This window comes from Gymnoscopelus microlampas (genome assembly GCF_963454915.1).
Source record: "Gymnoscopelus microlampas genome assembly, chromosome: 22".
Classification (NCBI taxonomy): domain Eukaryota; kingdom Metazoa; phylum Chordata; class Actinopteri; order Myctophiformes; family Myctophidae; genus Gymnoscopelus; species Gymnoscopelus microlampas.
The window spans coordinates 9,217,831-9,232,333 of record NC_139959.1 but is presented as its reverse complement, the minus strand read 5'-3'; the positions used below and the strand labels follow the sequence as shown (position 1 = coordinate 9,232,333).

At 39.5% G+C, this 14,503-nt stretch overlaps 2 protein-coding genes across 2 annotated transcripts in view; one reads left to right on the top strand and one right to left on the bottom strand.

Moving 5' to 3' along the window:
- Positions 1–1,258, top strand: part of mettl4 (methyltransferase 4, N6-adenosine) — a 90,405-nt gene extending 89,147 nt beyond the window's left edge. Inside the window, exon 9 of the mRNA XM_084048775.1 lies at positions 894–1,258. Within this exon, the coding sequence (XP_083904901.1) occupies positions 894–991 (98 nt within the window). The 3' untranslated portion in view covers positions 992–1,258. The remainder of the gene's footprint in view (positions 1–893) is intronic.
- A 3,926-nt stretch (positions 1,259–5,184) lies between these two features.
- Positions 5,185–9,514, bottom strand: adcyap1a (adenylate cyclase activating polypeptide 1a; the record flags this gene model as incomplete). The annotated part of the gene is given in 7 exon segments (XM_084048747.1): positions 5,185–5,241; positions 5,541–5,558; positions 5,560–5,686; positions 6,192–6,329; positions 7,359–7,463; positions 8,410–8,550; positions 9,420–9,514. Coding segments are annotated over 7 exon segments (681 nt in total).
- Between the last annotated feature and the right edge of the window lie 4,989 nt (positions 9,515–14,503).

Sequence of the window (14,503 nt, the reverse complement as noted above, 5' to 3'; positions counted from 1 at the left end):
AATGTTGAACCAATGCATTGGATCATACATTGGAACATTTCCTGAAAAGCAACAGTTTTGGACATGCAGGGTGTCTGAGAGATTGCCGCGATAGCAACCATCGTGGTCTCCAGAGGAAGGGGTTTCGAGTGAGGGAGGATCAGAGGAAAGAGGGTGGGAGAGGGTGAGAGTGAGAGTGAAAGAGAGAGAGAGCAGCAGAAAAGATACAAGAGAGAAGAGGTGAGGGAGGGGGGGGGGGGGGTGGACAGAGAGTGAGACAATGGGGGGGATGCAGAGAGGAGAGCATGAGAAGGAGAAATGCCTGATCGCGATGCTTGTTGTAAGCTTGTAGATGTTGGTTGTTTTCGGTGTGTGATACCGGCACACAATTAAGTGTAAATCAGGCTAAAGGTGCTGGCAGAGACATGGGCATATAAAAGAAACTGATGCTTGGGATGAGTTCACAAATGTAATGAGCCGAGTACACAGAAATTGAATGCTGTGTGTGAGCTGAACATTTTTAAGTATGTTTTATGGATTTTCTGTGTTTTGAAGAAACGCTAATGAACATGTCGTCACCTGAGGTTAAAAACACACAAACAACTAACAACCTTACTGTTGTGCAATCAGACAGAGCCCACGACATGGCATTTCTTTCTTTCTTTCTTTCTTTCTTTCTTTCTTTCTTTCTTTCTTTCTTTCTTTCTTTCCAGAAACAGGGATATGAAATATCTTGGGGTAAAAAGCAGAGGCATGGATATCCCCTCCATCCCTCCCACCTGGCTATTTATACTCGTATGTATGGCTGGATGTAAGGTGTGTGTGTGTGTGGGGGGGGTTGCTGCGTATGTGTCTGCACGCTTTTATGAATCGCCACTCATTGCTCAAGCTCTGTGCTCCTTTTCCCCCTGCAGGCCTATTCATCACCAGCCCCTCCCCGCCACCAGACAGACGCTGCATGGCCAGTAAAAAAGAAAACCACCGCCAACAAGAACCGAAGCCATTTGAGTGAAATATACATGCAGCCTGATCTCTGTGGGCCTTTGGAAGGCCACCGGTGACTCCACCCACTCCCAGTGCATCCTCCTGTGGGTTCTCGTTGCCAGGCAACACCTTGCTCATTGCGTTAGTGGGGGTTAAGAAGGGCTCTGGCCATGGGCTGGAGGAATCAGATCACTCTCATTGATCAGCCCTGCTCCACACACTCCGCTGAGAGCTTGGGGGTCACCGCCGCAAAGATCAAAGCATATCGTTGTTGTCGGGCGGAAACCTCTTATCTTCATATTCTAACTTTTTGTGTTTTTTTCCTAAATGAACGCCCCTATTTGATCATACAGCGTCACACAAAAGTATCAAGATCCATACACTGTGTGTGTGTGTGTGTGTGTGTGTGTGCGTGTGTGCGTGTGTGCGTGTGTGCGTGTGTGCGTGCGTGCGTGCGTGCGTGCGTGCGTGCGTGCGTGCGTGCGTGCGTGCGTGCGTGTGCACATGTGCGTGCATGTGGTGTGTGGGCGTTTGGGCTATAAAGATGTTGCAGGAGGAGCCAGGTGGGCAGCAGGTTGATCCAAACAAAGCCTGCGATGTCTGGGAAAAGGTCCCTCACTACGGTGGCCTGTTAGGACATATTACTAGATGTTGAAGCTCCACTAGAGATCATTAGCTCTAATCTGGCAGGACAGACAGGCTGTGGAAATGAAGAAGAAAAGCTTGGGAAGGAGTGGCCTGGAGCTGTGGTCCAGATTAGGGTTGAGATCTTTTAGGATTTTAACGATTCCGATTCCTTAACGGTTCCTTTTAACGATTCCTATAAGTGGTTTCAAATAAGTAAGGTTCTATAACTCTGAGAGTTATGGTGGTCCTTGAAATTTTAAATTTCAGAACCAACGGTATTGTAATTGTGTCCACATTACCAGATCTGACAGCGTGATACAAACCCGGTTCCAGAAACGGTTCCAAATGTGATGGAACCGATTCCAGTGCCTCGATGTTGGATCCGGTTCCTCCGGATCCGGATCCCAACCCTATAGTACAGATGCCTGCAGGAGTTGCAAAACCAGCGGAGGGAGGCCTGCGTTTGGAGGAATTTCACATGCTGTGAATTTCTCCCTACTTGAGTGCAATAATGGTGGTTGTGCATATTTGTATCACAGTCTGTCCTCATCAAGTCTCATGTCTGTTTCCTGTGCAGAGATGATTTGGTGGTAATATGATTGCACCAGCCCTGAAACTGACCAACTGTTCCTGCAGTCACAGACCTCGGCTTGTCACCGCCGGACTCCTGGAGAGGTGCAAAGTGCCACAAGGCAGCATATGGTGCCGGTGAGGTGATGCCTCCCTCCCACGTCTTTTTTACTCATGCTGTCCTAAGGGGGCATAGACTCCCAGACAAACTGGTGCCACCGTTTCACATCCAAGCCAACTGAGTCACTCTGAAAGTGGTACAAATACTCTCAGTCTCAGTTTTTTTTAATCTCATATTCTGTATGGTGACCTGCAAAGCCACTAGAATACTACTTTCAAGTCCACTGCACAAGGTTTGACTGGTAGTGGGGAAATATATGCACACTTATTTTGTAATTTATCAAAAAATATAGTGAGTGCTATTGTATTGTGAGTTTAGTTTTTTAGGTTATAATGTTGGCATTCTGAGCCCTAAAAAACACTCCTCTGGATGGTGCCATCTAATGTGGGCACCCTGTTAACATTTTCTATTGGTAATGCATGTTATCACTGCTTTTATGTTTGTTTGTTTGTTTGTTTGTTTGTTTGTGTGTTTTTGCTAAAGCTGTCCTCTTGAATGTGCTTTTGATTAAAACTTAAGACAATATCAAAGATTAGACGAAAATATGCTTGTTTACAAAATATTTATTCATACAAATCTTACAACACTTTTTTTCTTAAAACATTTATAGACTTGACCCCTGAGGATCGCCACTGGTAAGTACTCTATAATATTAATTTTCTACAGTAAATATATAGATAAATATATAGATAGATTTTTAAGATTCATCTTCAATATTTAGTAAGGCTATTGGCGCTTTCAATAGAATATATATATGTGTCATGGAGAGTGGGAAATTGAGACGTTTGCCTCTAATCTTTCACAAAAATCGAACTCTTAACTAACTCTCTACAAAAAATATTGCAAAAGAAAGCAGCACAAGCAAGGAATGCTTGAAGCCTACAATAAGCTTGACGGCATTGATAAGATTTTACCAAAATATGTTTTTGCAAACACAATAAAACAAACAACCAAAATGAATGGTGGAATGTGTGAGCTGATGATGTGCAGCATTGTAGGGCCACTAAATAGCCATCTGTGATTTCGTGGCGATTTTAAAGTTGAAGCAAGAAGGCACCGCAACAGCCGCAAGCTGCGTCCTGCGTCACAAAGCCTAGAGGGGAATGCAGAATTACAAAAAAAAAGGATTGATTTCATACAACATGACTCATGAGTCAGGCACAAGATCGAAGAAACTTTTTCTCCCTGGTGTTTGAGAACTACAGATCAAAACGCACTGTGTCTGCAGTTTGTAGCCTGGAGTGTTATTGTAGTCTCTCCCCTTCAGAAGGTGTATACGAAGGGTGCAGCAAAGGTTGGGACGTGAGTGATATAGGGCTGGGAAAGGGGCGGAGTGGGGTGGTGCTTCTAAGAATGGCACCATTTTGTCACTGTCGGCAGAAACCTCAGCACTAACTTTTTGTGTTGTTTTTTTTTGTAAATAAACGCCCTAGTTGATCACACTACAGCGTCACTCAAAAGTATCAAAAGTAGCAGATCCACAAGCGACGCGTTTTGAGCTTGTCGGTCTGCTATTTTTTATATTTTTGCATTTGAATCCTGAAAAGTAACAGTTTTGGTTCCCACCCGACAGAGACGATTTATAAACTCATGAAGCTTGATTTAACAGGATTTTTTTTTTTTCAATGGGTATTCATTCAGGCTTGAGAAGTTTATTTTGTAACCTTCTCTCCATTAACTGCTAAACTCAGCATGGTCTAGGTCAACCACGGTCTTGGCCAGTCAATGCATCTTTCTCTGTTTCTCTCATGTTCTTTTTACTCCTGTGGCTCTAGAGTTTCATCTCCATTCGCCAATAAACTTAATCCAATTGTAGCAGCATTTCATTTCTTCCCATTTGATAGCCAGTAAAGCTACCTTTGGGCTGTCCAAATAAAGAATTACGCAAAAGATTGATTTGTCCAAATGCACATTTTGTTAGTGTAGTACAATACATTAGTGACACAGAATCTCGCTTTAAGTCATTTAGCTGAGCCAAAAACATAATAAGTCATGACATTAGGCTCAGAGATTATTCTTGCAACCAATAATTAACATCTGTTAGAGCTTTCCTCAGTGGAGGTCAGCGGTGTCAACATACAGTTGGTGGAACAGAAAACAAAACAACATTCAGGAATCAGAAAGGGAACAAAGCCCACCTATAGGTGCAGTAGCTTGCGCAGGTTTGGTGGCTAGAGCAACCGCTTTAATCATGCGTCGCTTTACATTGGTTCACATGACAGAAAGGGAACCAAAATACACCAAGAAAGTTCAAGACAAAAGTTCTTAAAGTGCCTCTGGTATGTCTCTGTGAAAACCAATTGATGCTTAACTTGCCATATAAAAAGCATAATTTCTATAGAATTATTATTATTATTATGAATAATAATAATAATCATCATCATCATTGAAAGGCCTGGTTGTGTTTTTATGGCAATATGATACTTATAGTATTGTATGGCCAGAGAGACATGAAAAGCCTTTGACATAATTTCAGGTTTACATGCATGTTTCAAACACGTAGATATAGATATCAAATAGGAACACAAGATTGGCACGTTTACACATGATTGGAAGGTGTAAGTTTGTAAACACCGAAGAAGAGAGGGACAAAGGAAAACCTCAGAAGTACTCTGGTCCTCATCTCAGTTACAGGATCATGCATCCCTCACACTTCTAATATAAGAACTTTTAAAAAAGTGGATTCTCTACAATTTCTTTCTTTATTAACCACTTGAACCCCAGCATCCATATTCTGGGGGGGGGGGGGGGCATTAGCCATGAACAGCAGATCACAACAACGCCAGATGCATTGTTGTGAGCTTGTAGATCGGCTATTTATTGGCAAAGAGATTTGGTGTAGACGGGAAAATGCGGTCTAAGTGTGTAGCCAACTCAGATCCACATTACTAAGTCTAGAGCATTTAAGTGTGCAGGTCAAAGCCAGATGGTGCATGTCTGGTCTCAGGTGCTCTATTAAGCTGTTTATCAACGCAAGAACATCCTTTACATCCACTAATAGGATGCCGGTCACTCTGATCCATTCATATCAATGAACATTGATATGTATAACATATCAGTCTCTAGGCACAGTCTACATTCATCCGCATTCATCCTGTATGCAAGTTGCGGCTTGCATATAGGTGAAAACAAAGCTAATAGTATTCAAAACTCTAGAGAGAGACAGGAGCACATATGAGGAGGAAGGAAATTGGGTTTGAATATAGACAAGATCACAAGAGAGAAGGAGGGGACAGGAGAATTTGCCCCCAAAACACGCCTCAGGAAAGAACCTGGGGACTCACCGGAAATTCGGGAGAGAACTGTTTCAGCAAGTCTCCCAAAATTGCCTCAAACTCATCCCCATCCGGGAGGGCATCAAAGTCTATGTCTTGTAGGATTGGGTGAAAGCCTATGTCCTCCAGGCTGTTGTGAATAAAGACAACTAAACTCTTAATTTCACTTTCCAAAAAGTATAACATTGAATGCACATTGATTGTCTTTTAAACTATTTATTTTTCCTCACAATCATCTGTTTTGCTAAGAGTTTAAAAGACAGGGTTGTTGGAGCATTATATGGTCTCGTGAACAACTTTCTCCTCTCAATCAATAGGTCTACAAATAAGGAATATTAAAATGAATACATAAATATAGGCTATATTCAATAATGAACAAAATAATTGGTCCACGAAATAGATATATGCATTCTCAAGTGCTGAAGTACAAAATAAAACAATATTATTATCAAAATATTCATTTTAATGGCTTACTTCATACATAAATACATGTTTAAGAACACAAAAGCGATCCAGCTTTATCTCTGTTATCTCAAAATGACTTTATCTGGGTGGGGCTGTACACATTTTTTCTTTTTTAGAGGTGCTACAAATATGCCAGCCGGCGTCCTTTGTTTCTATATTTCTGTCTATACCTTCTCCCCAGGACTGCCGCCAGATATTTCTTGACTGCCATTTGCTTTCGGTAGCGGCTGTAACTGTCCGTGAAGATGCCATCGGAGTGTCGTTTGGACAGGGGCTCAGAGTCGTCGTCCAGTGTGTTCCCTCCTCCACTATGAAAAGAGACAACAAGCACATTCATTCACTATCACAGACAGTCAGCAGGTGATGATGATAGCCTACATTCGTCCCAGTATTGTGCCACGTAGCCTACTGTCCTTAACTCAGATTAGGACTGCATGGTTTCAAGTGAACCCCATCGCATGCAGTGCAGGTCATTGTACGGTAACAGGAAGAGTGGGCACTATAGGAAGAGTGGGCATTAAGAAAGAGTGGGCACCTTCAATGTAAAATTGGCTATTTGGTAAAAAAAAGAGGAAAAAAAAGAACATTTGACAATTTACAAGGTATATATTTCTACAATTACAAATTGATACAAAACCTGTATATCCAGTCATGCTGGGCATAAACAAGAAAATGTAGGTCTGATAATGATGTACTGTGCATGTTCACATCATGTATACTTTACATTACTTAAGATCATTTTTTCTAATATAATTCTTTTTAGCACAAAATAGCACATTTTACGTTGAGGTGCTCACTTTTCCTTAGTGCCCACTCTTCTTGTATCCCTCTGTACCATTTGTACCTGTTGTTGTTGTTCTTTCTTTCTTTCTTTCTTTCTTTTTGGCGCAGACAGTGATACAACGAGATATGCCTTTTCTATTCCCATGCACTCATTAGGTTAATTTGCATCATTGAATTTCCATCTTGAACCACCGGGACCAATGAGTCCCATAAATAATTCATATGAAGGGATAAAAACAGCCCGTGTGGATTCTGTGTGTATCCCAACGAGACAATGATCGTGAGACTGAGAAATATGATTCCAAGCAAAATAAATGCTGATTGTGCTTCTTGCTAATTATTTGAGACGTTAATTGGCCATCAGCCCATTATTCAAGGATGAGAGTGAGACACAGACATGCAGACAACAGGCGTGCAATTGAGAGCATTTGAAATATCAAATATTAGTCAAAACAAACAAACAAACAAACAAAAAACACACGAAGATGTAAGGAAAACACCAAAAAATATATTGTATTAAAAGAACAGAAAGACAACCAATATGATGTCCTTACCCTACACGTTTTGCCATCAGAGAATGTAGATATTTCCTCGCTGATAACTGACCCAGTGCTGTCCTGTAGGCTTTGTTAAACATGCCGTCTGCATGCCTCTCTGTTCTGTAAATCACCATCACACACCCAGCAATAAGAGGCGAGACATTAACTAACTAACGCCAACCGCGCCGTTATACAGCATTAGAATAGCGGAACAACGGTTACGGACCCATGTGGGAACAATCGACCCCCCCCCCCTCACCCCCCAGTGCGCTCACCATTTTTAAAGTGAAATTGTGGCTTTTATGTCTGAGATGTCATTAAAGAAAACACGACCAACAGTTCACAGACAGATACAAGTTATTAACTTTACATTTTTGGTCATGATAGAGCAAGTATTTATTTAGTAATCGAGTAAAAGGCTAAAAGGGTCACAATCTACCCCGCGGCCCCGCCCTCCCCAGCTTTAAATTGTTCGTGTGTAGTGTAGTGTAGGCTAAATAACCATATCGTTGGTGTCGGGCAGAAAACTATAAAAATATAAATTAACCCCCTACTTGATCATACTACAGTGTCACCTAAAAGCATCAAAAGTAGCAGATACAAGCTTGAATTTGAATCCTTAAAAGTACGGTTTTGGTCATACAGTATGAGGTTTCCACCCGACAGAGACGATATGATGGTCATGTAACTCCTGGATTTTTGGAGGTTGCCCATTCAATGTTTTATGATCAAATGGATTATGAAAAAAAAGAACTAGCCTATTTTAATTGTGCAAGTAGGTGTCTAAGAAAAAAAAAATCGACAATACATACAGTGCATTAATCCACATAGAAAAAAAATAACATTAAATGAACAGAAATGCGACTCCCGATCATAACATGTTAAGTATGATGTTCCAATGTTGCACAAAAGTTGGATTAAAACTTATTGGATAAAAAAATGTGATGATTCACATTTTTATTTGTATTATAGGCTATTGCTTTTATTTTAGTCTAAGTGTAATTTTAACATATTGAAATAAAGATTTTCATTAATTTCATTCATTCATTCATTCATTCATAGTCACCTTTTCTCTGGAGGATAATATAACATGTAGCTGTCGTCAGCAACAGAGGGAGCGCTTCTCGAAGCCATTATCTGGTCATCACGGTCAAACTCCAGCTGCGGTAATGTGTGCCCATCCTCATCATAAACCTCATTCTCTAGTCTGAAAATGATATGAACAGTTTGGCTTATTTAGGATATAGTCATATCTACAAGCTCAAAACAAAAAGACAACAAAAACTCAAACTTTTTTTGTTGCAATTAAGCTTATTCATAATTATAAAAAAAGTGACGTCTAACGTGGGAATGTACAAAAATGAACTTCAAATGGAGACTATATCATCACACCTTGCCACTATAACAGCATCGATCAAAAGTTTGACTATCCTTTTAAATCGTTTAGATTTCATAAAGGATATTATTATATCACACTTCCAAATAGGGCCTGCATATATTTAAATCCGTTCCGTTTTCACTCAAATCTATTTATTTATTTCAAATAGAGTGGAAAAAAAGGCCTAAATCGTCATATTTGTGAGTGTATAAGATGTACACTCTGAGCTGATTGACGTTGATGGGAAGGGATACCATAACACTCCAGTTCCAACTCATTATATTCCCACCCCTCCTCTGGGAATATATGTCTGGCATCATTTAGGTATAGGCCTATGTCAAAGGTGCTGTCAAATGATCCCAATATAAGTGATACAATCGACAAGGCTAGACCAGTGGTTCTCAAACTTTTACATTTCAAGGACCCCCTTGAAACAGGGACAGTGTGCCCATCTGTTCCTTTTGTACACTGTTAGAGTTACATACTTGTTAGGGTCACTTTCACTGCAGGGCGAGACCCAGTCAGTGACTGCGCCTCTTGCCAATTGCCCCAAACTATCTCAAATAATAAACCTATAATTATCAAACTCACTGCCTTTACAACCAAGAACAAAAAACGGATAGCCTATATTTTTCCCTCAGAAATAGTTGAATTAAGTCTTACCTTGCATGTAAAAACAAACAAAAAAGTATACATACCTAAGATTAGGATAGTTAAGCCCCATCGGCGAGCAGTGGACGTTGTAGTGCATTATGATTCCATAGATGAGTACGGCTAATGTCGCCTTAGACATTGTCCAGCCTGCTGCAAAATAAATAGTACAAAAAAACACTATTAGGTATAATAATGCACAACTGTTTAGGCTATACACATGCATTGCCATCACATTCTTGATCAAAAATAACTTCAAGGAGTAGTTCACCCAAAGAAATACCTATTTTCTACACAGAAGTAATGTTTTGAGTGAACTACTCTTTTAACAATTCTATTGCTCACTTATTATTGGTTATTCAACAGACCTTCTTGATTCTAAACTTAATCACACCAAGGTTGAGGGTTATAGGCAGGTATCTCCAAAACTCTTACCTATGGCAGTGTCTAGAGACGCTGAACGCGATCCGCTGAAGATCTCAACTGTCTGGAAGAATGAGATAGGATCTCCCCCCCACTCTCTCTCTCACTCACTCGCTCTCTCTCTCGCTCTCTCTCTATGTCTCTCTCTCTTATTCCCTTGATAAAGCGGCTCCTCTGTTCTCCCTTGGTGCAGCAACGATGTGTCCAACCTCTTGGATGTTGTTGCCTAAACTCTTGCAAGCTCTCAAGAGCAAGAAGAGCGCAAACATTTAGTCTGCGGGAGAACTTTTTTGTTCCGTTAACTTGCCTCCCTTGGTTTTTTATTCATGAAATCCTTCAAGGCTTTGCCTTTTTCTCTTGTCACGACCAGGGGTTGCTCTCTACGTCATCACCCCCCCTCCCCTCCCCCTTGCTCAATGCAATGAATGGTACTTTTCCTCCTCACGCACGTCAAGCTCACCTAGTCATAAAGAACATCCGTTCAAATATTATTATTAAATAAATAATTGAATGAATCACGCATTTCTGTACAGGCCTAAGTCACACGCTGCTGAGGTCATTGTAGCTTGAGCGGGACGGGGGTAAACATGAGGAACAAGCCCCTATTTGGCGCTTATAGGCCAATTAGCTTGGAGGGAGCTGTCCAGTGCTGAAACAGCTAAAGCACTGGACAGCCCCCTCCATCGACACATTTTCTTAGTATCAATACTGCAATGTAGGGGCGGCCATAGCTGAATGGTTAGTGAGCCTGCCTAGGGAGCCAGAGGCCCTGGTTGCCCCAGGTTCGATTCCAGACCAGGTCAGCATATGTGTCGATGAAATGAAATTTGTCCCTGAGCAAGACTCTTAACCCCTAATTGCTCACAGGTTCTCATTGGAAACAAGACCGCAAGGACTTTCATGAACGACCTGTTAAAAGGAATTATCCTTATCCTCTGTAACAAGTAAAAGTCCAGAATAAAAATGTTACTTGAGTAAAAGTAGAAAATATTGGTTTGAAAATGTACTTAAAGTACCAAAAGTAGAAAGTACTCATTATGCAGAATGTCCCATTTCACAACTTTTCAAAAGTTTAGCAGATAGCAGATCCACAAGCTCACATTGCATCGCATCATGACGTGATGCATTATGAGATTGTATCTGCTATTTTCAGATGGCCGAAATGTATAGGGCTGAAGTGGTTAATGTATTTGTTGTGATAATAATCAAAATCTACAAAGTAACTACTGGAAGTATACTAAAGTTTTCAAATAATTGTAGTGGAGTAAATATTAGTATAATATTTGCCTCTGAGGTGTAGTGGAGTAGAAGTAAAAGTGCTAAATACTCCAGTAAAGTAAAAAATACCTCAAAATTGTACTTAAGTACAGTACTTGAGTAAATGTAATTACTTTACACCACTGCCACCAATTAACTTACTTTGTTGTAGTTTCCACTAAAAACGAAGCCACAAACATACACATTCACAATTTTAATCATTGATAAAATAAATAGTTAAAAATTGTAATATAAATAAAACAAAAAAGTCGTATCTGACATTGGCTGATCTGGAGGGAGGGGGGCTGAAGCTTCATTTATGTTTATAGAATGCACATTGCTAACTTTATTGCTATATAGTCTGCAATTAGCAGTGATGGAAGGAGTACTCACATGTTTTATTTAAGTAAAAGTATCAATACTGCAATGTAGAAATACTCTGTTACAAGTAAAAGTCCTGTATTCAATGTACTTGAGTGAAAGTACATAAGTATTGGCATAAAAATGTACTTAAAGTACCACAAGTAAAAGTACTCATTGTGTAGCAGGTCCCAAATTCAAAATGTATACAAATAGCCGAAATAGCCGATCTGCAAGCTCACATTGTGAGGTTGTAGATCTGCTATTTTCAAAAGGCCGAAATATACAGTAGGCTATATGGCTGAAGTGGTTAAAGGACGACTTCACCGCTTTTCAACCTATCTTAATATAATAGGTCCTCACTAATACTCATGATAAAATGGTACCATTTTTTTCTACTCGATCTGTGTCTCAGAGGAGGGCTGTGGACAGTTCAGAGTCCCGTCTACCAGTGACATCATCAATGGGGAATCCAAGCTAATAGAAACTGCAGGCTTTCTATTCCTGGAAAGTTGCAATGCAATAATAGAAGCCATTGTTCTCGTGTTAATAAAAATCTAAATAAAAAATGTGAAATCTTGTTGGAAAAAAAAGAACATGCCTAACGATGATGTCACTGGTAGACAGGTTTCTGGACTGTCCACAGTCCTCCTATGAGACACAGACTAAGTAGAAAAAAATGGTACCATTTTATCATGAGTATTAGTGAGGACCAATTATATGAAGATAGGTTGAAAAGCGTCCTTTAATGTCTTGTTTTGTAATAATAATCCAAATATACAAAATAACTAGAAACTAAAGCTTTCAAATAATTGTAGTGTAGTAAAAAGTACAATATTTGATACACAATATTAGATACAATATTAGATGTAGTGGAGTAGAAGTAAAAGTACCTAACATTTTACTTAAGTAGCCTATACAGTAATTGAGTAGGCTAAATGTTACTTTTACTTTACAACACTGGCAATTGCGTTAATTTATTTCAAGGAAGCCAGCCTTGAGCCTACTAATACTTCTACTTGATTGAAATACCTGGGAACAGTTATATAACACCTCTTAACTGAAGGTTAAAAAAAAAGAAGAAGAAAGAATTGTATTGATCAAATTCACCAGATAATAATGATCAAGCAGTGTCGTGATTGATGTGTTGAACTTTAAGTGGGGTGAATCAGACTGTCCCATCATGATCCTTCTGACTGAGGTTCTGACTCATCATGGGACGAATATAGAAGCTCTAATACATTTTAACTTTTCGCCCCATGGGCCATGGGCTTTTAGTTTCATATAAGGCTCTAGGAACAGGGGTCTTCAACGTTTTTCAGGCCAAGGACCCCTTAGCTAAGAGAAAGATGAAGCAGGGACCCCCCCCCACTACATATTGTATAAAATTGTGTTGCAGATTAAACTTTTTAATAAATTCCATAGATAGTTAGTTGGATTCATGTTAATATGTATTTTCAGACAGTTAACCTTTTAACCCCTCTATATTTAGTCAACTTGACCGTTGGCTCATGGACTTGGTCTGCTCTTTTCCCCTGCTATCTACAAGCTTGTAGATAGCATATCTACATGCTTGTAGATCTGCTATTTTTAGCTAATGTTCAAGTCAACTTGACCGTTGGCTCATGGACTTGGTCTGCTCTTTTTTTCCCATCATACAAAGATTTGGCGGACCCCCTGTACCAACTCTGAGGACCCACTAGGGGTCCCTGACCCCCTGTTGAAGACCCCTGCTCTAGAAAGAATCCCCCAGAAAACATCCGCTTGTAAAAATAAGCTCCACTCAGTTGTGCTGAGAGAGCACTGCGCCCCCAAGTGGCAAAAGAGGATAAGTATACACTTAGTTACTTTGTAGATTTTGATTATTATTAGAAAACACACTAACCACTTCAAGCCCTATATATATTTCGACCATTTGAAAATAGCAGACCTACAAGCTCACAATGCGTTGTGATGTGACGCATTGTGAGCTTGTAGATCAGCTATTTTCAAAAGATTTTTCATACATTTTGAACTTAATACTTTTACTTTTGGTACTTCAATTATATTTTGATGCCGATACTTTTGTGCTTTTACTCAAGTACATTTTGAATACGGGACTTCTACTTGTAACAGAGTATTTCTATATTGCAGTATGGATACTTTTACTTAAGTAACAAACAAATGTGAGTACTTCCTCCATCACTGGGTAATGACAATATAGGCTATATAATGTTATCATAGCTACTGAAATGATTTAGGGTTATCACTTTAAAATGATGAGGTGTTATCAGGTGGCCCTTAATTGAACTGTAAAAAAGTATTAATATAGGCCTATATTGATTGAGTTAATCTTATCAGGCATTCATTTCATAATGACATTTATTGTCTTCTATTACATGCAATTAGCTGCAATGGCCACATACAAAGTGGAAGGACTGTTGAAGTAACCCTTCAATTATTAGCTTATTGTGACACATGTGTTAACTTTCCATACAAACCAAAGATAAGATAACCCTTTATTGAGGGGTTTGGGGGTGGGGGATTCCCAGTCATATAGCTGCAACAGCAGCAGTAAGAGAAACACATAGGAACAGGTACGAGTAAGAGTTAAGAGCCAATACAATAGAGCCAGTTAAAAATAAAATATAGTTAGACTTTCTTTGCGTAATTATGTACTGGGTCACTGAATTAATGAGTTAAAGTAGTCTCTCAATAAAAGTATACAGTCTATCACCAATGGATACAAGAAATATGATACATACAGCGCCAATGAATATATGAATTGGTGTAGGCCTACGGTGTCAATAGGCTTAGTTTAGGTTCGTTGTTTTCGATCATCTTCACCAGTTTACATAACATCACATACAACGTAATCAAATAACAAATTACATAGTTTAAGGTGATCCTCAAAAAGGCTGATGCTAAAAGCTTTGGCTGTATTTGCCTGTACATGTAATTTTGTTTGTCAAAAAGCAGTTTCAATGAACATAAATCAAGGGTAAACAGGCCAAACAAACAGAAAAAGTTCCAGTTTTAAGTACATAAAACAAAAACAAAACAATCAATAACGTGTCATTATATAGATCTATATGGATCCATATATGATGTT